This window comes from Prosopis cineraria, unplaced genomic scaffold (assembly GCF_029017545.1).
Source record: "Prosopis cineraria cultivar Desert tree isolate PC_DT_omini unplaced genomic scaffold, ASM2901754v1 PC4, whole genome shotgun sequence".
Lineage (NCBI taxonomy): Eukaryota > Viridiplantae > Streptophyta > Magnoliopsida > Fabales > Fabaceae > Prosopis > Prosopis cineraria.
Window position 1 is genome coordinate 12527671 of NW_026555335.1, and position 27287 is coordinate 12554957.

The 27287-nt window shown below is 32.8% G+C and overlaps 3 protein-coding genes across 5 annotated transcripts; 1 reads left to right on the top strand and 2 right to left on the bottom strand.

Annotated features, from left to right (window-relative positions):
- Positions 1 to 727: 727 nt before the first annotated feature.
- LOC129309185 (zinc finger protein CONSTANS-LIKE 5) lies at positions 728 to 2354 on the top strand. Its single transcript, XM_054950594.1, has 2 exons — positions 728 to 1571; positions 1717 to 2354. The coding sequence occupies exons 1-2, from the start codon at positions 846 to 848 to the stop codon at positions 2089 to 2091; spliced, it is 1101 nt and encodes a 366-aa protein (XP_054806569.1). The 5' UTR covers positions 728 to 845; the 3' UTR covers positions 2092 to 2354.
- A 14869-nt stretch (positions 2355 to 17223) lies between these two features.
- On the bottom strand, positions 17224 to 20953 carry LOC129309776 (probable receptor-like serine/threonine-protein kinase At5g57670). 3 transcript variants are annotated; one of them, XM_054951489.1, is made up of 10 exons: positions 20762 to 20953; positions 20480 to 20610; positions 20285 to 20403; positions 20085 to 20194; positions 19609 to 20004; positions 18635 to 18889; positions 18349 to 18506; positions 18031 to 18246; positions 17799 to 17948; positions 17224 to 17620 (listed from the first exon to the last, which is right to left on the bottom strand). In XM_054951489.1, the coding sequence occupies exons 1-10, from the start codon at positions 20895 to 20897 to the stop codon at positions 17465 to 17467; spliced, it is 1827 nt and encodes a 608-aa protein (XP_054807464.1). In that variant the 5' UTR covers positions 20898 to 20953; the 3' UTR covers positions 17224 to 17464. The 3 variants fall into 3 exon arrangements, with proteins under 3 accessions (XP_054807464.1, XP_054807463.1, XP_054807465.1); XM_054951488.1 differs by having other exon boundaries at positions 19609 to 20007; XM_054951490.1 differs by having other exon boundaries at positions 19609 to 20007; positions 20769 to 20902.
- Positions 20954 to 24234: 3281 nt separating this feature from the next.
- On the bottom strand, positions 24235 to 26577 carry LOC129310165 (PTI1-like tyrosine-protein kinase At3g15890). The gene is made up of 4 exons (XM_054952035.1): positions 26425 to 26577; positions 26146 to 26302; positions 25785 to 26047; positions 24235 to 25087 (listed from the first exon to the last, which is right to left on the bottom strand). The coding sequence occupies exons 1-4, from the start codon at positions 26469 to 26471 to the stop codon at positions 24397 to 24399; spliced, it is 1158 nt and encodes a 385-aa protein (XP_054808010.1). The 5' UTR covers positions 26472 to 26577; the 3' UTR covers positions 24235 to 24396.
- Positions 26578 to 27287: the final 710 nt, after the last annotated feature.

Below are 27287 nucleotides of genomic sequence, written 5' to 3' on the forward strand. Positions count from 1 at the left end.
CAACACTCCCTTCACCTTAACTACCTTGTACTTGTTAACTCGTATCCACACTTGTAAACTTAACACGTCTTTGAACTACTCAATCCCACCCTTGTCCTTGCGTACCATAAACGACGACGGATTGCTTTCTTAATTCTATTGCGTTGATCAACAATCACGTTACTCCTAATTAGTCTATGCAATTTTCATGACACTGAGAAAAATTCTCTTGACATGTTTCTTGCCCCCAGAGTCAAACAACTTTTCGATTTCATGGTGCAGCAAATAAAGCCTGTTCTTCCCAATCCAGACCTGGTAGAGATATATTATTGCATTAGTGTGTGCGAATCTTATTACGATGATAACAGTAAAGAAAACAAAACTCTAAATAGTCAACAAGGACAAAGTGGTCAGAGAACCCATGTGAAGTGAATTCCCTGCATCCCAATTTGAACATCTTTGTCACGTTCATTTCCATTTCATCCAATACTAATAATCTCGTCCCTGTGGGTCTCACGTCGGCACAGACACAACACAAGGACAACTAATATCAGTACTAAAACTGCTAATAATATTATTATTATTACTTGTATATACGCTTCTCCATGACATATCTATTCTGTTATTTCATTGTCCTTAGGTGCCATTTTTATGTGGCTGCCAGACGCCCACGTGTCCTCCCCTCATTCGTCATCACCTAGATTTCCTCTCTGAGACTCGTCACTGTGATAGATAATAAAAAACCCGATCAGACCTCCCAGCCCCAACATAATTCAAAAGCTCCCAAAATACTTGCAGGTTCTTCCCAGCCTTGCAATTCGCATCCAATCAGCTAATAGTTACGAGCTTCGAGTTTGTTCTTTCATATGGGAATTGAGAGAGGAGGCCTCAAGGGCTTACGTGGAGGGTGGAGCGTGGCGGCTAAGCCATGCGACTCCTGCAAGTCGGAGGCCTCCGCCGTGTTCTGCCGCGCCGATTCCGCCTTCCTCTGCATGGCCTGTGACACCCGAATTCACTGCGGTGATAAGCTCGCTTGCCGCCACGAGCGTGTTTGGATGTGTGAAGTGTGCGAGCACGCACCTGCTTCGGTGACGTGCAAGGCCGACGCCGCCGCTCTCTGCGTCACCTGCGATTCTGACATCCACTCCGCCAACCCACTCGCTCGCCGCCACGAGCGGGTCCCGGTGGAGCCCTTTTATGACTCCGCTGAGTTGGTGGCCAAGTCCTCTGCTGCCGTTGCTGGTTTTAACTTCTTCGTCCCGAGCGATAACGGAATTTGCTCCGATGGTTTCCAAGCCGACGATCCCGAACCAGTGCCGTGGATGGTTCCCAACCAGAATTTCACCTCCAAGGTCGTGGGAGCTCCTGAGGTCAAGTCCGGCGACATGTTCTTCACAGAAATGGATCCGTTTATGGATTTCAATTACTCCAATTCTTATCAGAATAACAATAACCACAGCACGGCAAACGACAGCGTTGTCCCAGTTCAAACCAAGCCTGTTTCGGCTCCGATGATCAACCACTCGGAGGGTTGCTTCGATATTGATTTTTGCAGATCAAAGCTTTCTTCTTTTAGCTACCCAAGCCAAAGTGTGAGCATACTAACTTAACATCATTGACTTAGCTCCGAAGAAATTGTTCAATTTTTTTAAAATGATCTCGACATGATTAGTACTAATTATGGAAAGGCAATCGTGTAATGAAAAAAAAATTAATTATATGTGATATAATTTGCAGGTTTCATCGTCTTCAGTCGATGTTGGGGTTGTACCAGACTCCGTGTCAGAAATGTCGTTCTCGTTGGGCAGAAACATGAGCAGCAGCTCCGAATCGGGCGGAATCGGGTCGTCGGGTAACAACCAGGCTACCCAACTGGGCGGGATGGACCGGGAAGCGAGGGTGTTAAGGTACAGAGAGAAAAGGAAGAACCGCAAGTTCGAGAAAACCATCCGGTATGCTTCGAGGAAAGCATACGCGGAGACCCGGCCCAGGATCAAGGGGCGGTTCGCAAAACGGGGCGAAACCGAGTCGGAGGTAGACCGGGTGTACAGCCCTGTCAGCACGGGGGGTCTCTTGATGGATTCTCAGTACGGCGTCGTACCGTCGTTCTAAAATCAGTCAATATAATAATAATAATAATAATGAAGGATAGGGAATTGTTTTAGTCTGCGGGAAGGTACGATAATTATGGTGGGATATGGTGGTGTCGGAACCGTGGATGTGGATGCAGAAGAAGAAGAAGAAGAAGAAGGAGAATTGTGGACAAGGGTAAAATGGGAAAAGTAGAGTAACCTAAGAAATTGAAGTTTAGGATCATGTGGGTGTAAACTTTGTTCACCTTTTTATGAGTAGAAAGTTTTTTCCTTTTCCAAGTATGGTCACGGATCTCTTTCCGCCTTCCTATTGGTTCACAGCTCTCTCTCTCTCTCTCTCTCTCTCATATGTTATTTATTCGTTTAAATATTAGCCATTTGGAGACACTTGGCCCAGGTTTCGTTCGCAGGAATTTCCTGAATATTCCCGTCAAGTTACACGTTATGTCAATTTGCTTGCTTTGAGGAATTAAATGTAGGAGCTTGATTGCTGTAATATGCATATTTGGGGGAGTAAATGTTATTCCCTTATGGGCTGATAATGGGTTCAATCCCACGGATATATAACTATAAGTAGCTTCTCTTTTAAATCAATATATATGTGCACATAAATGAAATTCTTAAGGAATTAATGTTGACTTAATCCTAGCTTGATCAAAAATTTAAAAAGGACATTAATTAAGTAGGGTTGATAAAATAAAGGAGATAGGGAGGAAGTAGGCAAAGTTTGAGTACTATTTTGGAATGGAAACTTGTACTCCCTTTAATTTTATAACTCATTTTACTAAACTCACTAATACCAATATAAAAAGGTAAAAAAAATAAAAGTATGTAAAATTTTAAATAAGTTTTTATATAAAAAATTAAAAAATGATATAATATTATTATTTTTCATTCGTAAAGAGTAAATTTAAAAATACATTTTAAATATTATTTAAAAAATTATATCATAAATTTTAAATATAATTAAAAAGATCTTTTAAAATAAGTCATATAAATGAGAATGAAGGAAATATGAACTTAAAGCACCGTTTGAGTTACAGTAATTTTTAACACATGTAAAGAAAAGAAAGTGTAGTTTCACGTTTTTTCTAAGTTTAGCTAGTGTCAAATTGGGTTCCTCGGATATGATTTTCGAGGCAGAGAGCAGAAATTAAGACACCTGGAAAATGTAATTTCCTTGCAAAGTTATTTTTTGAGACTGAAATGCCCCTCGCTTTTTTCAAACAAAATGTTGCACCATCAGTCTATCACTAACTCTAATGTGACTCTGGAATTCCATTCTCATCACCCACAAAAATGACTCTGGCCCTTTATTTTATTTTAAAATGATCTTTGTCATTGATTATAAATTAATTTTTAAATATTTTAAATATTATATTTATGAAAAATAAAAATTATAGAAATCTTTAATATTAAATCTAGGCTGCTCAGTGCTCTTAACATGATGAGCACTATCATATACATCACTTCTGATAGGATCTAGATAATCCAAATTTAAATTTTTATTTTTATTTTATATTTATCAAAATAATAATGCATAAAAAATTAATTTTTTGATAAATCTATTGATAATCAATCTTATTAGTTCAAATTTAATATAGATGATCCGATTGAATATAAATTTTTTTATATCTTTTATAAATTGACTATTTAGATATATTCTGGATAGTCCATATATAATTTAAATTATTCAATTTAATATTAAAATTTTTATAATTTTTATAAATTGACTATCTAGATATATTTTAGACAATCAAGATATAATAATATTTTTTATAATTTTTATTTTCACAAATATAATATTTAAAATATTTAAAAATTAATTTAAAATTAATGACAGAGATCATTTTAAGATAAAATGAAGGATCAGGAGATGAGCGCAGTTAAAATTAATGACAAAGATCATTTTAAAATAAAATAAAAGATCAAGAGATAAGCACGCTTTGCTCATTAGTCTGATATAAACAGAATGGGAATCCTTGTGACTCCTCTTCTTCTCTTTATGTCAATTGAAGCATCATCGTTTTGGTTCGTCATGAATGCGTTCTTTATGTTGATGGGTTTGCCGTAGATAGATTGGCTATACCTTCATCGTCGATGTACTCTTCCTTCTCCCTATGTACATTGTTGGCTTGGTTGATTCTTATATTTGATTTTAGATTGGTTTGGGTTGTAACATCCTCAATTTTAAATCTAGTTAATTAAGTTCAAATAGACTAATTAAGTGTATTAATAATGTGTGTAGCCAGATGGGCTTAACTTAGTATAATTGTTGTGATTTCAGCCTTAAAAGTAGGTTGGGATTTATGACGAGCCACCCGGGCAAGGAAAGAGGAAGAAAAAGTGAAGAGTTGCTGTCTGTGCCACATGCCACAGCACGTGATCAGTTCACCACAACGCATAAAGGAAGATTTGAATCCAATAGGCTCCTCTATGCCATGTGCCGCGGCGGAGGGCAACGTGCATTGTGGCACACAGCCAAAATTATGATATATTAGTTTCGTATCTGTGTGAGAGAAATAGAGAAGAGGAAGAGAAAAACAAAGAGAACAAAAGAGCTGAGCTAGGGTTTGAAGAAACGGACTTATAAGAGTAATTTAGAGCTTATAAACACTAAATGTAAGCTTCCTTATTTAAATCTTTCTTTCTTCTTCTATTCTCTTGATGGTAGAAATTAGGTTTTGATTGATAATGGTAATTTTTTATCCATAGAAGCTATGGGTCTGAACCCATTGACTTAAATAGAGTTAATGGAAGTAGATTGAGCTAAGTAAATTTGGTATTTATAGTTTTATGATGATTGGTGGTTGGAGAACATTAAATGTTTGAAATTCTCATAAATATGGTGGTTAGGAACAATGTTGTTTCATTAATGATGATTTAAAAGCTCAATATTATTAATGAGAGTTAAAGGAAGCTAAGAAGCCTTATGAATACTTTTGTATGAGTCAAGAATACATCTTGAGTATTAAGAAATGATGAAGTATTAATAAAAATTAGCTCAAACATGGATATTAATGTTTTGCATGGTAAATGATTGTAGAGTAACTACCATTAGCACTATTCAAGCTTCTTGGAAGCTTTGAGAGTGAGTAATTGAGAGCTGAAACCTTTGACCTCTCAAAGGTTTGAGGTAACCAGGGGAATTATATCTTATGCTTTTGTGTGTTTATTAATTTATGGATTTATGATTGATCATTGGAGTGTGTAAATTAAAATGAAATACAAGTATGGCTTGATTTGTTAGAAAATTTACTAGATTGAATTGTGAGTTTTATGCCTTGTGATGTGAAATTCTTTGAGGACAATATTGGAAGATTTTAGTATCATGTTTGTTGGGAGTTTACTGACTTTGTGATTTGAGAAGTAATATAAATCTTTGTTTATGAGAAGTTCAATGATGTTTAAAATAGTGAAGTTTAATGATTTTGAAAATGTGAAGTTCTATGAAAGGTATAAAGTGTGAATTATGACATAAATGTGCATTGCATGATCTTGAGAGAGTGGAGTTCTCTTAGGAAGTGGAGTAGATGATAAAATATATGTGATAAGGCCCCAACTGTGTGACGGTTTGCCGGATTGATTATATCTTTACTGTCCCACTTGTTCAATGAGGAATTGTCCCACTAGTTTAATGAGGGACTCAAACCTAGCTAGTTATCCACCGGTTTAATGAGGAGGCTAGTTTAGTGTGTATGACTCTCCATAGTGTGAGAAATGAGAAAAATCGTGTTCCATAAGTGAGTTGGGTACACCTTGATTGGGTAATCCCTCACAAGTATTTAGGTTAGAGAAGTCATATAATATAAACTATCTTATTGAGTTATAGCTTATGATTTCATGTCAGAGGAATAAAGAAGATATAAGAGAGGTGTGATCATGTATATAGTGAGTAAGGGTACCTAATTGTCTATATTGTGTCCCTAATGATAATATCATGAGTTAAGTCTTAATTTCTTTTAATGTATTTGTCAATAAATTTTGTGACCAACTCTATTTATAAGAAAAGTGCAAAAAAGCATTGTTTCTCAAGTAAATGCTATTATGTGAGTGGAATTGTGAATATTTATTTTTAAATATTTTACATGGGTTAAAGTATTGACATTAACTACCACATGCATTTAAACTAATTGATATGCATTAGTATGGGTTAGTCGGACCTTGATTTTTGAGTAGTTGTACTCACCCCATTATCTTTAATATTACAGGGAATAGCTCAAGAGGTGTGGACAGAGGAAAACACCCAGAGGTTTAGGACCGTGATCCGATTGTAGTAGGCCTTTTAAGTATTTATATGTGTATGACAATTTCAACTGTCAATTAGGAATTCTCATTTATTCTTTACTTGCATCATGTGAATTGTAAATTGTAAGTGTATTTCAGGCCTTAGGGAGTGAGTTGATGAATATGTGTTGTTGTGATAGGGCTAAAATACGAATACAAGTAAGAATAGAGTATGTTATGAGATGATTTGAAAAATTTGATGAAAATGGTGGTAAACTCTCCTTTGTATGTTTTTGAGTCTAAAGGGTTGATTAGTGAACATTTGGTCTGGAAGTATTTCATAAGATATGGTACATTGCACAAGTTAGTCTTAATAATTTGTATATGATCAAATTGGTATCAGTGGCTATTGGCCTTTGATATTTGGTTTGGATACTTGATTTTGTAAAAATTATTGTAAAAGTGTAAGTTTTGAAAAGTATGTTCAATTTTTGTTTTAGAAAGAATTTGAGTTTGAGACCAATGCCATTAGTTACAGCTCAGAAAGAGCTTTCTATAAACACCTAGTTTGCGTCAATTGGATGTCGTACAGAGATTTAGGGCAAGTCAAAAGTTTCCCTTATTGTTGTCAAATTAACAGTAGAATTTACTATCAAAATTTGTGCAATTGTGCCACGGCATATGGTGCCACAAGCTGCGGCATGTGTCACAAAGGTGAACATGCCACAGCGCATGTTCAACGAGTCGCAACGTATGTTTCAAAATTTTTCAAAAATTCTCTTATTTTAAATTTTTAAACAAATGTACTCACACAAATAATGGTCTCATACTTCACATATTTGTAAACTCTGGGTTGTTCAATTGGAAGACTTTGAAAATGATTTTAGTTTTGTAAACTTAAGGTTCCCATTTTGCTATCATTAAAAACTTTATATTTTGATAATTACTATAATCCCATTCCCTAATTACTTGGGATTTAACTTTAATTATGGGATTAGAATGAGGAGGATATTACATGGGTTGCCAATGAACAAGTAGAGGTGGGAATCGGGGCAGACCCGACCTTTAAAGGCTTAGGCCTAAAACTCGATTATCTAAAATGTAATCTAATTTTGAGGCTTGGCCCTTATTTAAAGGGCTTAGGACTGAGCCTTTAAGCCCTCTTTTTCAAAAAATGTAACATTTTAATTTAAAAAAATATTTTAAAATTCAACATAAAATAAATTAAAGTCTCACATAAGATTTAACATAAAATTTGATAAATATTTTAAATTTTTAATTTAAGATGAAGTTTAAAATTTTCATCAATGTAAATCCAAATCCTCATCATTATCTAAAAATAAAATATTAGATACCTCAAATGTAGGTCCACTTATTGAAAATATAGGTGGAGATTCAATGTAAATTATCTCTGCAACTTCTTTCTCATCACCTATAATAAATATTAACTAAATTATGTCATCATTAATCAAATATATATATGTATGTCTATATATGTATATAAGATTAATGGGCTTATCAAGGCTTGAAGAGCCGATCGAGCTCGAGCTTTTTTTCACAAGGCTTATAAGAGCCAGGCCCTCAAGCTCGGTTACTCCTAAAAAAAATTAATTTTTAAAGTTTGAACCCTTATTTAAACAAGGCCTCCAGGCCCACTTTTATTTTTGACTTTATGAACAAGGAGAAAAGGGAAAAATGGTGTGAGGGTTGATGGATAATATAATCTTTTTATATTTTAAAATTAATTTATTTGACATGCTTTAAGAAAAATCACCTATTTTTTATTATACCAAACATATATATTTTTAAGTCCAATATTTACTTTTTCAATTTCATTTTCTTTTCTAGTTTCATTCCATTAAAATAATGCTTCTAGTAAACCAAACTAGATCTTAAAAGGAAAATGAGTGTGTTCTTTTTAATTTTAATTTAACATGTTAAATTTTAATTTTCTTCTTTTTATATATGTATATTTTTTTATCTATCTTATTTGTTCTCTTAAAGGAAATGATGCCAAAAAAGCACTTTCATTCATATAGTGCTAAAAACAGTAAATCATGCATTCAAGATTTTTATTCTAATAATTCAAAATTAAGTTGGCATTAATATTTGAAAATTGAATAAAAATTTTTATTACTAAACTAATAGTAAAAAGAAAAAATAGTTCAAAACAATCCAACCATGGGTTAGGGCTTTTGTCAAGTTTTCAAACCCATTTGGATCATAACGGATTAGCTCAAATTAGCTAGTAGAAAGGGTTAAATGGTTGTACCAAACTATTTACTTTATTGGATGATGGTCTGACTAATCGAATCAGTTTAAATATCAAAATTTTACCTATAACTTATAAGATTGAAGAATTAAATTTTGCTCTTAATATGAATACTTTATTAGTGAATAATTTATAAATAATTTTATAAATACTTTTTGAGTTGGAGACATGCTTGAGGCTCAGGGAACCCCACAACCTAAAACACCTAAATTCTGATGCAAAACTGCAAAATAGGGTCAAAGGGACATGACGACATACGAACAAGGAAACGGATTCTGGGGAAGTTGCTAGAAGCATACATGCCTATGTTTTTGGAAAGCTTAAAATCTCTCGTCAACTTCAATGGCAAGTGAACCAAATAATTGATTCCACTTAACACTATTCATCTGCATTGACGCATATATATAAGGCTTCTCATTATAATTTTTTATTTGCTGTCCGTTCCCAATAATTAATTAATTCCACTTCTTCTAATTTATGTTCTCTTTTAATTTGTCTATCAAGAAGAACAACACAACCTAATTTAATTACTAATTATATTGAAACCACCAAAACTAACAAGACCATGAAGAGATTTCCAAACTCGTAAATGGGAATGATCATCATTCTGAGGAAATTTAAATAGGTATGCTGTAGAAGATTAATAATGTTATGTTGATATTGAGTGGTCTCTATAATGAAGTGAAGCTCATCCAACAATATTGATTCCGAACGAGAGGCTCATATTGAATATTAGAGGAGGGCCATGTTCTGATTTTATTTAACACCCTTCTTAAATTCGAAAGCAACCATCAACTTCCATAGTCATTAATTTTTTTTTTAAAATTTCAATGTGAGTGGTGTAGTATTCTGACTGGACCTTTCGTACCAAGGATAATACTCATATGTGACCTACAATTACTCGAATTGATAATTAATTTATTATTACTAAATCAAAATATATTATTAATTTATGGATAAATGAGTAAATTGATCTTTAAATTATAAATTCAAAAACGTTTGAGATTTTAAACTTATTTTTTATGTAATATTTCTTTTTAATTTTTAAAAACGATGTAATTAGGCCTCTATTATTGACAAAAGTTTACTTTGATCGTTAGTTGATTAAAAAATATTTTATTATGTAATTTTTTTGGTCATTGTCATTAAGTTATGAGTTTTTTACTATAATTTTTGAGTTTTTTTTTTTGTAATTTTTGTGGTTCTTTTCTATTATTTTTTAATCAATTAATAATTAAAATTAATTTTTATTAATGAGCACATCATTTTCAAAATTTAAAGGAGAACATTATATAAAAGATGAGTTTAGGATCATAATACTTTTTGATCTATAGTTTAGAGACTAATTTACCCATTTATCCTTAATTCATACTTTTATCTCATTTCATTTATTCCCTCCGTTTAATATTATATGGCATTTTTTCTTCAAAGTATCACGTCAAAAAAATATAAGATATTTTAGAGTGCAATTAATAAAGTTTTTTTTTCAAAAATATCATTACTTAGTGGTATAATTAATAAAATTTTTTAATTAAAATACCCTATTAAATAAAAATAAATATAAAAAAAATATAATTTTAAAATAATTAATTAATTTATTAAAAAATATAATTTAATTAAAAGTGTCTAATAATACAGAATGGATGGGTATTAATTTTTGCCAAGTGAGATTTTCATGTTTTATTGAATAAATTATTATACAGTACAGCATCTCATTGACAGTTGGATAAATTCGATCTGATTTTTTACCCAAAAAATTGATTTGACATTTCCCCCAGAAAGTGTTATTTTTTATTTATTTATTGTCAATAAAATTATTTTTTCTTCTAAAAATGTTTTTAATTTTAAATGTATTCATCATTCGCTTGTGGAATTTAGATCCTTTACCATTAATTTTAAAAAATCATCTACGTGTATAAGATGCATTATATTGGGAGAAATGTAGCAAACATGCAATATAGAAAAAAGATAATTATAAAATGTGAATCTTACTATACAATTACATGCATCCTTATGTCACTCCTTCTCATATTGCAAAATCCTATCCAATTTCTCGTGGGTGTGTGGGATATTCAATGGTGGTGTGTTGTGTGTTCATAGGTGCGGGACAATAATGACAGGTGATATTTTTGTTTTGAGTTTTCATAACCTAATTACTTGTCGTTTTATTGCTATAAGAATAAGACCATTCAACTAACCAGTACTCTAAAAACGTTTAAGGACTGTTTGTTTCATCTTTTTAATAAAATAATCATTTATTTGTTGGAAAAAAGCTATTTTCTACTATTTTACGATATTTATTTAAATTTTTAAAAATATTTAGAATCAAGAAAAAATAGTTTTTTAATTATTTTGAGTAGATTTTAAAAATATTTTGATGCCATAAATGAGAGATAATATCATAAAAATTTAAAATAATTAAATAATAAATTACTTTTGTAAAAAAAATCCATGAAGATAGGATAAAATATAAAAACAACTAATTAATAATATTTTTTATTATTGTAATCAAATGTAAAGGGGAGAATGACAATTAAGTCTCAAAACAGTAAGTTAATATTAGTTAAATCATTGATAATTTTTTTTTACAAAATGAATTATAAATATCAATTCAAATATATACAAGCAAAAATTTCTATTAAAATTTAAAATACTTTTAATATTTAAATACTTATTTGTAATTAAAATTCTTAAATTTTGTAATAATTTAAATCAGTATTTGTAACTTACTTTTTTGAAAAAATTTATCAGGAACTTAACTAGTTGTAATTCACTATTTTGGGATCTAACTGTCATTCTTCCAATGTAAAATAATATTAAATTTTTATAAGATTTTTATAAAATAAATCTCTTTTTATAAAATTTTTAATAAATTTAAAAATTATTTTTTAATTTGAAACAAACAGGCTCCAAGTCAACTACAAAAATGGATTAATTAGCAGCTTTTAAACATTCTAATTCTGATTTTTTTCCTAACATATGCCATTTATCAAATATAATTTTTTCTTTTAATAGGAAAATAAACCAAATTAATAAACACCAGGTAATTTCTCATTTGTTAGGATATTTTTAAGATGAACACATTAATTGCTCTTAACATTTTGTAAAATGTTTTAGAATAAAAGGACAATATACCTTCTAAATTATAAATCAAGTAGCACCAAAAACTCAAAACTCATTTACTATTCAATTTTGAATTCGTAGCAACCTCCCTTGACATTAACTATCTCTTCTTAATTTTAATAAAATAATTAAAAATATTTTCTAATAAGAATATGAGGTATGAGGGAGTACTAGAGTTGATTGATAAATATTTAATTAGGATAATTAGAGATTGTGGAAGGAGCAGCCAAGTGGAAGGGGCATAAAAAGCACAAAACATCGTCCTTTATGAGGTGTATGAAAAAGTGAGCATTAATGACCAAGCGAGTCCCTTAATTAAGGGCATTAGAAAAATAAGACAAATAGGAGTGGATTGAATAGGATAATAATTAGGCAGATAGTATTTATTTGGCTCCATGGCATAATGGATGTGCCGCGAAGTGAACGATATCCAAGTGTGCCATTATCGCATTGTGTTCGTGGGATTGGGACGTCCGCATATATCCTTGGTTTAATCTAATTCCCTCCAATCTTTTGCGCCTTTTCTATTGGACCACTTCAGCCATCCAAATTCCTAATCTTCAATTAAGGTTTCATTAAGGTGTCATTGTCGTATACCACCTGCGTCCAACTGATCTCACTTCACTTTCCACATGTGTTTCACGCTCATGGCCTTCGATTTTGTACATAACAATTCAATTCTTACATATGCCCAAGGACGTACCTACATTGTAGACAGAAGAGGCAAGTGCTCCCACAAAAAAAAAAAAATCATTTTGCTGAATTTTATGTGACGATGTGTATACATGTTTCCAATATCCAACATTATTGAGTTTTTTCTAACCCAATTAAAATCAGCCCCTATAATTCTATAACTCAATAAATTATAAAACTGTGTTATTGTACTGAAACAAAGCTTAGTAACAAAATCAATAATTGGAAAAGTTAAATTTAAAAACTAAAAATTGTATTCTCCCTTATTTATGTTCTTTCATGATTTTATGTTAGTGCGAAGATAATTCAAAACTAAGTATAGAAGATGTCTGTCTCTCTGTTTTTTTTTTTTTTGCCCATCGAGTATGGAAGACGTTTGGAAGTGTGAATTTTGAGATGTGGGACCCATGTGTAGGTGGACAGAAAGATAGGCGGTGATGATTGAATGAAGAAGCGGAGACCGAGTTGAGAATCATGTTGTCTGGGTAGAAGGAAGGGGGAGGCAGTGGGGTTAGAGTGTCAGAAGGCGTGTGGAATGATGGGCTCATGAAGAAGAAAAGGTGTGGTGGGGCCCCAAGAGGTGGCAATCAAGTGGGGTCCAGAGCCCATAGGGAGTTCACGTGGCCAAGCGGCCCAAACCATTTGGTGTGGGCTCCATGTGTCCCGCAATTCCACCATCGCTCTCTAATCAATGTGGTCCTTCCACTCAGCTCCAGCCCGCTCACCCTGACACTCATTCTTACCATTACATCTCAACTGTATTATTTTAATAGAAAAAACAATCATTTAATTTCTTGAAATAAGATAATCACAGTAAGTTCCTAATGACACTAATTTTACACGATAATAAATAGGAAGAATCGCGCCCAAGGTCCTTAAAATAGAAAATTTTTTTTACCTAAAGGCCAATATATTTTAAGTTGTTTTTGTAGGCCCAAGTGCCTCAAATATATAAGTTTCTCATGTGTATATACAATATAATTTTCATAAAAAATATGACAAAGTCTATATATAAATAACATAATGTTCATTTATTATATATAGTCCATTTAATTAAATTGAACAATAATGTAAATGTTTTTTAGATATGTATAATATGTCTTTTAAAAAATCTCAAGATTCATACATGAACTACACAATGTTCACTTATTATATATAGTTTTTGTAGTTAAGTTGAATAATAATATATAAGTTTTTTAATTATATATACAACACAATGTTTGCAAATAATATGACAAGGTCAATACATCAATAAAAAAATATTTGTTTGTTATACATAAGTTGTGCGGTTAAAGACAAATGTGTCTTGCCACGAAATAATATATTTACATTTGAGACATTTAGGCTTGCAAAAACAATTCAACTGTATTGAGTCTTTTGTGTGATTTTTACCATCCTGGGATTTTAGGAGTGATTCTATCTAATGACTAAGAATTATCTTAATTTTTATTAAAAATATAAAAAAATAATATTAAATATAGAGAGTTTAAATTTGATCTAAATGATTCAATTGGTGCTTATTATAAAGAATATGAGCACCCAAGCCATATCATTCCACTCATGCTCCCTCCCTTGGTCAAACCCCACATCTCCCCTTCCACCTCGTACTCGTCAATTCCTATCTCCTGATTTTTGCCTTACGTTTCTCCGTGTTGAAGTAGCGTCATGCTACAAAAGAAATAAAAAATTAACCGAAATTGAAACAAGAGATAGACATTTTCATCAAATTTAGCAAGTGATTAATGATTTGAATTTCAAAACCCGTATATGCAACAGTTTAGTTGGGAAGCAGCGACAGAGCCACACATACTTAAGGAGGAGCATATGCACCCCCTTCACTCAGAGAAAATTATAAATAAAAAGTAAATATTTTATTATTTTATCTTTTTTAGTCACAAAATTTTAAACCTCTTGAAATCTAGATCTTTTTTTGTGAATGTTTTGACTCAAGTTCAATTATGAATTTATTAAGTTCAAAACTCTAATATGATATTTAGAAAATAATATTCTTATTTATTTAATTTTTTTAAATATCTAGTTAATTATTACATATTTTTATATACAAATAATATCATAAATTAGTGACTTATATGAAAGTAAATATTTTTAATAACATTTGACAATAAGAAGGAGACAATTATAAAATGTATAATTATTTTAAAAAAAATATTAAATTATTTTTTTAAAATTAATTTACACCCTTTAACATAAGGTCTTGCTCTTGTTGGAAAGGAAAGGTCTATCCATTACTTTCAATATTTTGGGAAAAAGATTATTTGGCATTTGCTGTCAACGGAGCTTGTTCTTTATATTTAAAAAACTGAAAAAAAAAAAATTGTAGATGGACATATCCCTATAACTGCGCTATAATACATCATTACAGAATAATGAGGAGCCCAAAAGTGAAGAAAACCGTAACTTTATTTGCTACAATCTAGTAAATCATTAGTAATTATGTCTCATATTTTTTCAGTTTTAAGAAAATATTTACATATTTTTTTATTACTTTAATCTTTTTAATCGAAGCAATAATTCAACTCCCTTTAAAAATGCTTGACCAGAAAAAAAAAAGACTCCCTTAAAAAATGCTATAATCCCAATAACAAGAAAATTCTTCCCACCTAGTCATTACTAGAGATAGTTTTGTTTTTTTAGCAAAAAAAAAAAAAAAAAGAAAAAATAGTGAACAGATGTGTGTGTGTATGAATAATATTGTTTAATTCCAGGCTTACTGAATTACATGAATCAAAATTATCTGAATTGCTTGGTTGATACTCATAAAAGTTTGTACCTTGGTTTTTTGTTGAAGTTTAACTTTGAACCTATTTGTCGTACATGAAATTGAAAAGTAAAATATCTTGAATCAAATTGGCTTGATTATTAGTCTATTTGAGGGTAATTAATTAGCTCTCAAGTGAGCTCAACACTGTTGTTTTATATTCTTCATTAATTATTTTATTGATTCTATGATATTTAGTTATTTACAGAAATTTATTTTGATTTCTAGCCCTTTGAAATTTTGTCATAGAAATTTTATCAATATTTTGATAAATTTCCTAGGCTCGGCTCTACAACATTTGGGCCAAGTCTATCGACTGCTCAATTTTGTGGCCTAATTATGCAAATGCAGACTATGTTTACCAAAAAAAAAAAGAAAAAATCTCATATTTTCAATTTCTTGAAACTATTAATTCTTTTGGGAAAAAAAGAAAATATTATTATTTTTTGGACAAAGTAAAAAAAATATTATATTGATAAATTCTTAAAAAGGAGTCATAGAATTTCTAAGAAAAAATTTGTTGAATTGCATCACCACCTTTTATTTTTGCACATGACAAGTTCACAAACACCCCCACATAATGTAGACTGTATTATGAGAGACTAACCTCTTTAGTAAATAGGCTTACATTAAATTAGAGTTTAATATCTACTAAAAGAGGTGTCCATATTAATACTCAATTTTACTGGAAATAAGATTGTATTTAATAAGAAAATTCTTGTGAGCTAAAAAAAAAAAAACACTCCCCCACATTTACTTATACCCAATCTTTGGCAGAAACCAGCAACCTCCCGCATATGGAGACCAGAGAATTCATAAATTTATTTATTTAATTTTTTTTGGTAGAGATGCATTATTGCATGACTAAAAAAGCATGTTACAGTGACACTAACTTAAACAATGAGAAAGAAGAAACCAAATTAATTCATCAAAAAAAAAAAAAACCGTAGTTAAGACATTAGAATTTAGATGCCATGGTTACGGTTCTCATAACCGTACCTAAGGCAATGACTAATTATGGTTATACTATAGCGGTTAGGCCATAATTTTGAGCTCACCAATAGGTTTAGCCTTAATTGTTATCAGGCTTAATAAAATGACAACCACCTAACCACAATATATATATATAATTAGCATATAATTAGTATATATATAGATGAGTTATTGGCCTACATGGGTATCAACAATTAGCCAATCTTAAATGAATTTTTTTATACGTATTTAATACATCACGTCATCTATATTTTATTGAATAAAAACATGTTTGAAAGACAAAGTTGTTAGAATTAAATTTAGTTATGTAGTTTTTTTTATATGTTCAGATATCTTAAAATATGGTTTGAACAAGCCACCACGAAAATTACTGGCTTTGATCCTTTGTGATATTCCCTTTCCCCTATTGTTATTAGATTTCGTCGCGTCGCAGCCGCCCACTCAAACCTGTGACCTGTGGCGTGTTTGGACCACACTACCACTAAGAACTCGTTTCTCATGTTCATATCGTTTTCCTTTTCTTTTATAGACTCTGATTTAGGGGCAGGACCCCCATAAATGTACGATGATGGAGTTACCTTGTCTTTGTTCTTTACATTTTCTTGAATTGTTAGGTACTACTCTCGCTTGGATAATGATGGTTGTTATTGTTATTCACTTGTTGTAGATCTTCTTATCGTTTTATCATGTATTGTGATAAAATTAAAATACTGAGAATTTATTTCACTCTCCTACGTCCATTTGAAGTTCTTATGAATCTTGAAAAAAATGTTGTCAATTTTTTTTTTAAAAACCATTTACCAGACTGTTTTGGTTCAGTTAGGAATCTTCTCACCCTCCATTTTGCTTTTCATCCCCATTTCATTAAAATGCATGATTCCTTGATTTGAAGGAGTGAGTATTCCTTCCAGAAAATGTGAGTAATGGTATCTCCCACATATGCTGGAAATCGGAACCCACCATTTTCCACAAATACCCTCATCAACCTCGCATTTTTGTCCTTTTCGATGCTTTGAACTATGGAAAGTTATTTGGCCAAAAAAAAAAAAGGAACTATATTGATTAAATTATTAATGGTTTATTTTTTTTAATCATAACTAGCAGCAAAATAGTGTCTCCATGTTTACTAGACGAGTGTTTATGACGCTAACAAAACATCCCAAAAGCAAAACCTTTCTTCTGCTGAGAACCTCTGATCTCTCTGCCTCTACATTCACCAAAACATAAAAACCCTCTCATCATCATCTCCATTTTAGACTCTTGTCCAAGACTTGCCATGTTAAACTCTGAAACTAGTTCTCACTCTCACAAAAACTCCTCCAGATATATGTCAGAAGGCACTTCATATCCGAAAGCCATCGAGTAATCATCCAGTTCATCAGATTCAGATGTTGTCAACTTTGGGATCCTCCAGCTCTTCCCAGCCTCACTATCTTCCCCACTGCTCAGCAGTTCCAATACCTTCCACCAAGATCAAATCATATTTTTTAATCAAAGAATTAACCGCCTTCAAGTGAACTAACGGTGATTAATTACTATATACGAGGAATGAGAAAGGCACCGCATTTTAACTTAAAACTTCAAATCTCAAGTTCATGATTCCTTTCTCTTTATTTTATGTTAGTTATCAAGCTTTTACCTCGCTCATTTGGGGACGCCAAAGGGGAGATTGTCTCACACAGTATGAAGCTGTGAGCACTACTCTGTTCAATTCCTCTTCATCATATGCTCCTTCCATTCTCGGATCAGCTAGCTCCCTGATGTTCCCTGATTCCATCAGAGGCTTTGCCTGTTTTGTGGACATCAAGATTAGTACTGACGCTCAATATCAGTTCATGAAAATAAAGTTACTGAATAAAAAAACAAGTTACCCAAAGGAGAAGGTTCTGTTTCTTGGAATCAACAGGTCTTCTTCCAGTTACAATCTCCAGAAGAAGAATCCCAAAAGCAAAAACATCAGTTTTCTCATCCACTATTCCATGCATGAAGGACTCTGGTGCCAAGTACCCGAACGTGCCTTCCACTGGTATTACAGCGTGGTGAGTCCATTTGTTCGGAAGCCACTTTGCCAGCCCAAAATCAGTAATCTACCAGAGGAATTCACAGAACAAGTTAAATGGGTTTTGTTCACAGCATTGTCTTTCTTCTAACGCCAAAAGTTTTGATTTTTGTTGTTGTGGTTCTAATACCTGTGGTTCATAATCTGGACCCAGAAGCACGTTGGAGGCTTTAATGTCGCGATGTATTATTCTGCGTTTGCAGCACTTGTGAAGATAATGCAGTCCCCTCGCTACTCCAATGGCAACTTTGTATCTCACTGCCCAGTCAAGTGACGTTCCTGATTTACCTGATTCATCGACATTAAACACAAAATTTCTTTATCTTATTTTCAAGTCACTTTTCTAACCAGTTTATACTTAAAAAATCTGTCCCCTGAGAAAATAACTTGAGACCAATTTTTTTTTTTTTTTTTACCATGCAATGCAGTGGCTAAGTTTCCATTTTGAGAGTACTTGAAAACCAGGTAGAGTCCATTTTCAATGCAGCATCCGACTAAAGATGTAGTATTAGGATGACAGACATGTCCAATCACTCCTAATTCCATGAGGAACTCCTTTTCCTTGTTCGCGTCCTTTTTGTCCTTAGACAACCTTTTCACTGCAATGCTTTGTCCATCAGAAAGATCTCCTCTGTATACTTCAGAGTATCCACCACGTCCCACCAAATTATCTGATGTTTGCAGCAACAAAACATGCATAAGCACTTCAAACTCAAAATGTTACTCTATGATGACATACAAGTCCAGAAATATCTAGAACCCTAAACTTGTTTTTAATACAATAAGTCCCTTTTAATATTTCAAATTAGTATAATGTTGTCTTTATCATTAATAAATGTTTTTCTTATTATTCATAGGTATCCTCCTATTGGAGAAAATCTTATTCAATACAATTCAGGTACTAAATGTGGGTACCTCTTTCAATGAAAATTTAAATTTTAATTCATGAAGTTGTTAAGAATCAATCTTTTCTGTTAGACCTAATCTCCATTGACACCTTTGGCGTTAACAAATGTTAACTTTAACTATTAATTAACTAAAAAATTATAGAAAAATTACAAAAGAAAATTTGGAAAACGACCTCAAAAATTTAAAAAAATGACCATGAAGACTATAGAAAAATTATTCGATTTCTTATAGGGTCTTTTTTTGTAAAATTTTTATCCTTTTATGTAATTTTCTTAATTTTTTTTGTAATTTTTTGTTAGCCAACATTTAAAATTAATATTTGTTACTAGTGAGGGCAATATTATACCATTTTGAAATGTTAAAGGAAAATATTATACTAAAAAATTATTTTGGGTCTCTATGCTCCTGGACTTATAGTTTGTAGTTTAAGAGTAAATTTACTATTCAGCCCTTAATTAGATGTTTGAAGGCTCTATTTTACCTTGATGGAAGCCATTTGTGGCGGTGGAGATCTCCTCATAGCTGAAGCATTTTAACAAAGGTTGTCTCTTTTCATTTTGGGACTTTTTGGAGTTTTTCCTTCTTAATGGTGAGGCAAGCAGTGAGGCTATGAGTCTGAATGGGGACTGTGGTTTCCTAAAATTGGATTTGCTTTTCATTTTCGAAGCCATTGATGGAGTGTCCGTGATGCTTGAGACCCTTGTACTGAAGGTGTCATCTTCTGTGCTGTTAGATTGACCCTCAAATGCGTCCAATACTGTTCTTGGTGAACGTGTTTGAGTCCTAGAGTCTGAGATAAAAGCATTCAAAACAGGGGATTCTCGTCTGTCACTTTGTTTATCCTCCTTAAACCACCCTGAGCTTGATTCATAATTATCTGCTAATCATAAGAACACAAGGGATTTATTTTCCAGTGTTGAAAGTTCTGTTTTTTCTTAGTCCAGAGAATTGAATTACCTTCGGGGCTTGTAAAACTGGCTTTTGAGCTTTTCCCAACAGAGACAATGGTGCAGCTTTCGTGGACATTCTGAAAGCAATACTTGGTAATTCCATTACATGCCTGATTCCTAAGAAAAATGACCAATACAGTTAAAAAAAAAAAAGGGTTTGTCATGTATGCAAAACACAATGGAGAAGTTTCTATGTTCTGTTGTTACTTGCTAGACTGGTTTCTAGAACCACGAAGAAGAAGAAATTCAGCAGATATGGACTTGGCTTCTTCAACTAAACCTTCACCTACATTGGAACTGAATGCCACTTTGGCTTCCAGATTCACCTGGGAATATTGTCTTCATCAGAATCATTACCTACAAGATCATATTTTAATGTACATGAACAAGGAAGAAGATTACCTGCTTAGACCAACAAGCCTTTGCAAATTCACCAAGCACAGATATGACACAGGCTTTAGCCTGCCGAAGTTGTGACTGCCTTCTTGTCATTGAAGCACGCTTCTTCTTCCTTTTCTTCTTATCCTTAGAAACTGTAATTCAAGAGACAAGCTGAGCACTAAAACCTAAAAATCACAGCCATTGTAATAATTAAAAACTCAAATGAAATCGAGTACATGACAATGCAGGCACAACAGACTCTGAATAAAATGAAGTTTACACAGAAAAAGATAAATGGCGAACCAAGTACATGGAGTGCGACAATGGTGTCATTCGGATTGGCTAGAACTCTAACAGCCCATGAGAGAAGTTCTCTGCTATCATCACGGTCTAACGACAGACCAATTAGTATTTTACTAGGGGAAGAAGCAAGCACCATTTTTTCCAGCCTATGCGCTCAGAGAGAGAAGAGAAAGTTACTAGATTTGCTGGTTCTTGTCACATACACAGGCATGCATATGCATTGTGAGGTAAAGATTAAGTAGGGGAAGGAAGAGAAGAATGATTGAGGTCAGTTAGAGTGTGAGGCCAACCCCATGTCCAATAGGATCATTCTTGTTGGAGAAGCATAGCATTGAACAGTGAAAAATATAGCAGAAAGAGATTAGAGTCTCTCTTTCTCTCTCTCTGGTGACAATTAAGTGTTGTAGTTGGGTGCTTTGAGGAATAAGCAAAGGTGGTGGGCACGTATTTGATTTATCTTGCTATCTAAGTCAAAAAAAAAACTTCCTCAAACTTAGTAAACAATGTGCCAATGAGATATATTTATTTATATGCCTTTGGTAGGAAAAAGGGTATTGGGGCTTATTTGGCAGTGTCTGAGAGAAGAGGCTCTCATCACTTTATAATCAATGAAGCTTTGAGAGGACACTAACTGTTTTTCTCTTTTTGGGAAGAAGAATAAAGTGCAATAGATTTCCGTAAAACTACCTGCACCTGTTTCGCTGTCAAGCCTTGTAACTTTGGCATATATATGCTTTCCATGCACCACAACACATCCTCAAGAAATTATATTAAACTTAGAGTAATGGGGTCGTAAAAGTATGTATCCTCAATCATGAGCAAATAATACCATGAATTGCTTCCCAAGTTTAATTTTATCACTCAGCTAATTTCATTATTAATTAATTTAGCCCATAAATAAACTAATTTGAGTATTACTTAGAAGGTATGAAAATGGTTTTCCTGTTTAATTTACATATATATTTGAGGTTAACATATTCAAATTAAATCCTGAATGTATTGTTAAAAGGTTGAATTTTATTTCTTTTCATTGAGTTTTTTCTACAACAATATTGAACCGTTTTATATCAAGTTTTAGTGATACTAATTAATTTATATTTTTAAGAACTATCAAATCTTAATTATTAAATTTAATCCAACAATTCACAAATTGCAACATCTATTTAATGGAAAGGGCATAACAGGCCAATTTTTGGGCCCAAACAGGAGAGGCCATTTGATATATATATATATATATATATATGTATGTATGTATGTATGTATGTATGTATGTATGTATGTATGTATGTATGGGAAAATGTGTAAAACTGTTTTGAATAAAGAATAATGTTGTAATGATGTTTAAGTATAAGTAGCCTTAAAGCGAATGTAAAAACTCCCATATTAATAAAATTAAGTTTAATAAATGGCATACATAATAAGATAAAAGAATTTATAAACTTGAGTTTTTATATTTTGAGTTAATAAAACATGGTGTCTTCCACTCCTCATCGCCAATTTGTTTTTTTCCCTTGGTTTGGGGTGGTGGTTTTCCCATTTGCAACAAATGAGATTTTTAAAAAGTGGAGCATGAATCTTTTAAAAATTTGAACACCAAATTTTGTAAGATACTGCATTGATTTTATGATAAAAAAGAATTTTAGAATATTCTTGAACTAATTGTCAAAGTTGAGCATGGGGTACAAATACAGTACTATTGCTTGAAGCATGGTTAAAAAATCATGAAGATTTTCCGTGTTAGATAGTATACGTATGGTGAACGAACTGGAACATGTGCTGGTATTACTGAAAAAAGGCAATTGAATCTGGTGGGTGTACAGTTAACTCAAATATAAATGAATAAATAAATAATGAATGTGAGGATCATTGTACGTTGTCCACAAGTCAAACATCAGAATCTCCATCTCGTAGTATTTGTCAAGTGGGGAAGGATCAGTGGTTGAATCAAATTTGATTTGACAAAACTTTAAGAAGTCTAAGTTAAAGGGACACCAAGTTTTGAAAGATGAGAATGTTGGAAATTAAAGATGAAGTGACAAAGATTAAAGTACACCTAAAGGATTTGGATTAGAGAACTGCCCAGACATGGATTCTCCATCCTTCGTTAAACCCCACCTAGCAGAAACTTGTAGCCATCTTACCACACACTCTCTTTTTGTCTTTTGTTTTTAGGAACACAAATCCTACATTCATAAAAGACATTTGCGTCTTCTCTAGCTTTTTCAAGAGACATAGCTATAAAATTTACGTATAAATAAATATTTTGTGGATAAGACTCTCACCAGTCACGCAACTAAATAAAGATAAACCATCGTTTTTCAACTTATCTTTTTATCTATTAATTAATTGATCTATCACATATGTGTGTGTGGTTCACCACAAAAAGAAGAAGCTCTCAAAGAGATCACTTATAGTATATATAAATCATTTAACAACAAAATGATTCAAACCCACCATGATTATGTGGGATAGTTTGGACCTGTTAATATAAAGTAAAATTATATTGTTTTGAAAAACGTTAAGATGACATTATATTAAAAAATATTTTAAGATATCGATTGCATTGGTAAGAAATTTTCAGGAACATGTTTGTACATTAATCCTTTTTTCCCTCTCCTTTTTCACTGCTTACATTTGTTTTCCATTCTTCATTTCCTTTAAAAATGCATGCAGCCTACTCAAACTTAGTAAATTGAAAGATAGCCTTATTTGTTAAAAAAAAAACAGAGAGAGCCTGCCTATTTTATATTTTGGTGTAATTTTTTTTTCTGGCCAAAGTGTACACTTTTATTTAAAATTAACAAAACTAGCTGTATGCACATGCATAATTTAAAACCACATATTTTATATCAATTTTTCCATAATAAACAATTCAAAATAAAAAACATTTAATCAATATATAATATAAAAATCATATTATTTATAATTTATAAATAATATAATTTATATGCAAAAAATTGTGCAGTAAAAAAAAAAAGGAAAAATTGCAGTTTCAAGTAAAAAGGCTACCCCCCCCCCCCCCACCCAAAAGAAAAAAAAAAACCCCAAATAAAGGGGAAAAAAGAAGAAGTAAAGTTGACACCACACACCCCGTTGTGTCCGAGATTGAAGTAGTATCCATTCCTAGCTTAGTCATGGCCGTAAAGCCCATCTACTTGTATATAGCCCAAAAAGTGATGCTCTAACTGGTCTCTGGATTGGTCCATTTGTTAGACAAGTTAACTTTAAATTAAGCCTCTAAAGTTGGTATAGAAATTAAACAATTAACTAATAATTAGTATAAAATTGAGATGGCAATGAATAAGAAATTGATTTGAAAATTTAAAAATAATTTAATTTTAAGCCACTAATTCTTATGGATCAAACATCTAACGTCCAAAGGCATCTCAAGACAAAATTAAACATCCACACATACTAATATTTGTTTGATTGATCTGAATCGACGGGTGAAATTAATTTCAATCAATATACAGTTTAGAAAATCTTTCGTGAATAGTTCAACTTCAGCTTTAGATGTTCAAACCCACCATTCCAGAAAACAGGTTTATGCCCCACAAATTACAATTGTATTTCATACAGACCAGCTACAATTTCAACTGATTATACAGCTAATAAATGAATCATCATATTGTTGCTCAAATTGGTTTCGCCATTTTTGCACCATTACCATGGCGCTTGTAAGGATCGTGCATCTTTTGCACCTCAAGAGCACTAAAAACACCATATCCACCATTGGTTTCATCTTCATCATCATCACTGTTCTGATCAAGCTCCATGAGCTGCTCATTGTACTTGATACTGTCAATCCTCGTCTTCGTCACCCTCCCATGATCTGCCTCGTACCCTTTCAACAGGTTAACAACTTGCTTCATGTTTGGTCGCTTCTCAGGCTCGCTCTGTACACAAAGAGCAGCCACATTGATCATCTGCTCAACTTGTCTCTCGTCGAAGTTCCCTCTAAGTCTTCGATCCACCATGTCCCTGAACTTGCCTTTGCTTAAGAATGGCTCAGCCCACTCTGTGATGGTTCTCTTGAGCCCTCCTGGAAGCTTCTCGATGGGCTTCCTTCCAGTCACGAGCTCTAACAGAAGAATCCCGAAGCTGTAAACGTCGCAGCTTTCAGAGACCTTGCCCCACATGGCATACTCAGGAGCCAAGTACCCTAAAGTTCCCTTCACACGGGTCGTCAGGTGGCTTACTCCTTCTGGGATTAGCTTCGCAAACCCAAAATCAGCAACCAGCGGCTCGAAGTCTGAGTTTAACAGAACATTGCTTGCCTTTATGTCTCTGTGAATGATATGAGGCGTCACCTCGTGATGCAAATACCTGGCAAGGACAAATAGTATATGTTAGGTTGTGCAATTATGTGAATGTATAGTCAGATGAGAAGTTCTATGTCAAATAAAGTTAAACTTCATATTTTCTTAAGAATGAGAAGTAAACGCGCATTCTCTCTATGTCCCTAACCAGAGATATTGGAGCTAGGTTTTGTTAGGGACTTGCATAAAAAGAAACGAGGATGTTGAAAACCCGTTATCATGCACCCACGTTTGAAACCCATATGGATCTATCTCCATGTGGCAGCGGTTTGGACTTGGATGTGATACAGTTTGTAACCTAAATATTGGGCTGGTCCAAATTGAATACAGTAGGGATCAACTTCAGTGTTTGTGATATCATTCGACATGATGAGCCTATATATGAATCATTCACATTGAGATAAAGATTGTTAGGTTGTCTAAATAAGTGTAGAATTAAGTTAATAATGTGAGAACTGCCATGTAAGATAAAATTGAACTTAATAGTAAATATATAATAAAATGACAGGGCCAACGTGAATTTTAAAGTTTTGATTTCAGAGATGATATCCTCCCACTATCCTTACCCAGTTTTTCTTGGATCGATTTGTTCGCTCCCTGTTCTTAACAGTGCATGTACATGCGTGTCTCAGTATATATATGAATGTGTGGGTGGGTGTATATGTGTGTGTATATATATATATATATATTTATGGGGTACTTACAGTAGGCCTTGAGCAGAGCCGATGGCGATGTTCATTCTTCGTTTCCAGTCGAGGTGGACTTCAGAGGCGAACTGGCCGTGGAGGTGAGAGAGGAGGCTGAGATTTGGCATGTAATCGTATACTATCAGTCTCTGTTCGTCGCCGGCGCAGTACCCTCTCAGACCCAGCAAGTTCTTGTGCCTCACCCTCCCCAGAACTTCTACCTCTACTGCGAATTCCATCTCTGCCTTTGAGTTCATGGCTTTCAGCTTCTTCACTGCTATCTACAATAATATTAATTTTTAAACCACGCACAATTCAAATTACCACCCCATCAAGCAATTAGAAACTGTGATTCATTAAACTGGATCAGAAATCAAACCTGGAGACCATCAGTGGTTCTTCCCCAGTAGACACTTCCAAAGCCACCTTCACCAAGTTTACAATCCTCACTGAATCCTTTGGTGGCCGCATGCAACTCCTTGTATGTGAATATTCTCCATGAATTGTTGTTCGCCGCACCACCTGATGCTGATGGCCTGTAAATAATGTCAAGCAAAAACCAGTTGATTAGTTTAATTTACTACATGGCAAGCAAATCCATATGCATGTGATTGAAGAACTTGGAAACTAAAATTAAGGTGATGTAATTATCACTTACACTTCTTCCACCTTGTCTGAACCACAGCAACTTAGGTTGGATCCCATAATTGAAACTATGGGATCACAAGTTGATGACGCTCCGGAACTTGATCGGACTTCGTTAGTGATGATAATGATATGTCTCCATTTACAAAATGGAATCTTCTCTTATAAAAGCTCATTAAATTCCCTTTGGTCTCCACTTGCCGGCCGACCTTGGCCGGCCGGCTCATTAACTATATATATTTTTCACATTTAGACTTCTGCTATATTCAAATTACATATATATATATATATATATATATATATATATATATGCTACTTATTTGGCATTTGTTCATGCCCAAAAGAATTAAAAAGGGACTCAACTCGCCAAAAATTAATCATTGGTCAGCTGAATTGAAACTCAAATCAAGGGCTGATCGAGTAGCTGTTTGAGATTATTCTAAGTTGTCTCTTGGAAGTTTTGATAACGTATCATCGTTGTCCATTAATTGTATAAAAGTTTTGATTTTCTCTAGTTGATTAACTTAATTTGTGCATGTATAAAATAATAAGGGAATATACATAAAAATAGGTTGTTATATACATATACTTCTTCGATTGTGCTTTGTTTTTAGTCATTTAATTGATTCGTCTGTAATATTAATCTCTATAGTTTTAAAAATGTATATAAAAATTGCGAACAATACTAACAGAATTAATTTTAGGACGAATTTCAATTATGAAAGACCGTCCGAGAAGGGGTAAATTTGGCTTTATAAAAATTTTGCTAATAAAATTAAGGAGATTAGCTTAGAGCAATATCACCAAAACATAATGGAGAGAAAGGAAGAGCAGCTAGTATGGATATTTATTTTGGTTTAGCTCCAACCACTTGAG

What these genes read in the sequence shown, in the direction of transcription:
- LOC129309185 (XM_054950594.1), top strand. Translation starts at nt 846, where the DNA reads ATGGGAATTGAGAGAGGAGGCCTCAAGGGCTTACGTGGAGGGTGGAGC. An exon ending in TTAGCTACCCAAGCCAAAGT is followed by an intron (nt 1,572 to 1,716) that starts GTGAGCATACTA and finishes TATAATTTGCAG; the next exon opens with GTTTCATCGTCTTCAGTCGA.
- LOC129309776 (XM_054951488.1), bottom strand. Translation starts at nt 20,897, where the DNA reads ATGGTGCTTGCTTCTTCCCCTAGTAAAATACTAATTGGTCTGTCGTTA. An exon ending in GTCCAGATTATGAACCACAG is followed by an intron (nt 18,247 to 18,348) that starts GTATTAGAACCA and finishes TTCCTCTGGTAG; the next exon opens with ATTACTGATTTTGGGCTGGC. An exon ending in GGCGTCCCCAAATGAGCGAG is followed by an intron (nt 17,621 to 17,798) that starts GTAAAAGCTTGA and finishes TCTTGGTGGAAG; the next exon opens with GTATTGGAACTGCTGAGCAG.
- LOC129310165 (XM_054952035.1), bottom strand. Translation starts at nt 26,471, where the DNA reads ATGGGATCCAACCTAAGTTGCTGTGGTTCAGACAAGGTGGAAGAAGT. An exon ending in TCAGACAAGGTGGAAGAAGT is followed by an intron (nt 26,303 to 26,424) that starts GTAAGTGATAAT and finishes CATTATTTACAG; the next exon opens with GCCATCAGCATCAGGTGGTG. An exon ending in GAACCACTGATGGTCTCCAG is followed by an intron (nt 26,048 to 26,145) that starts GTTTGATTTCTG and finishes ATATTATTGTAG; the next exon opens with ATAGCAGTGAAGAAGCTGAA.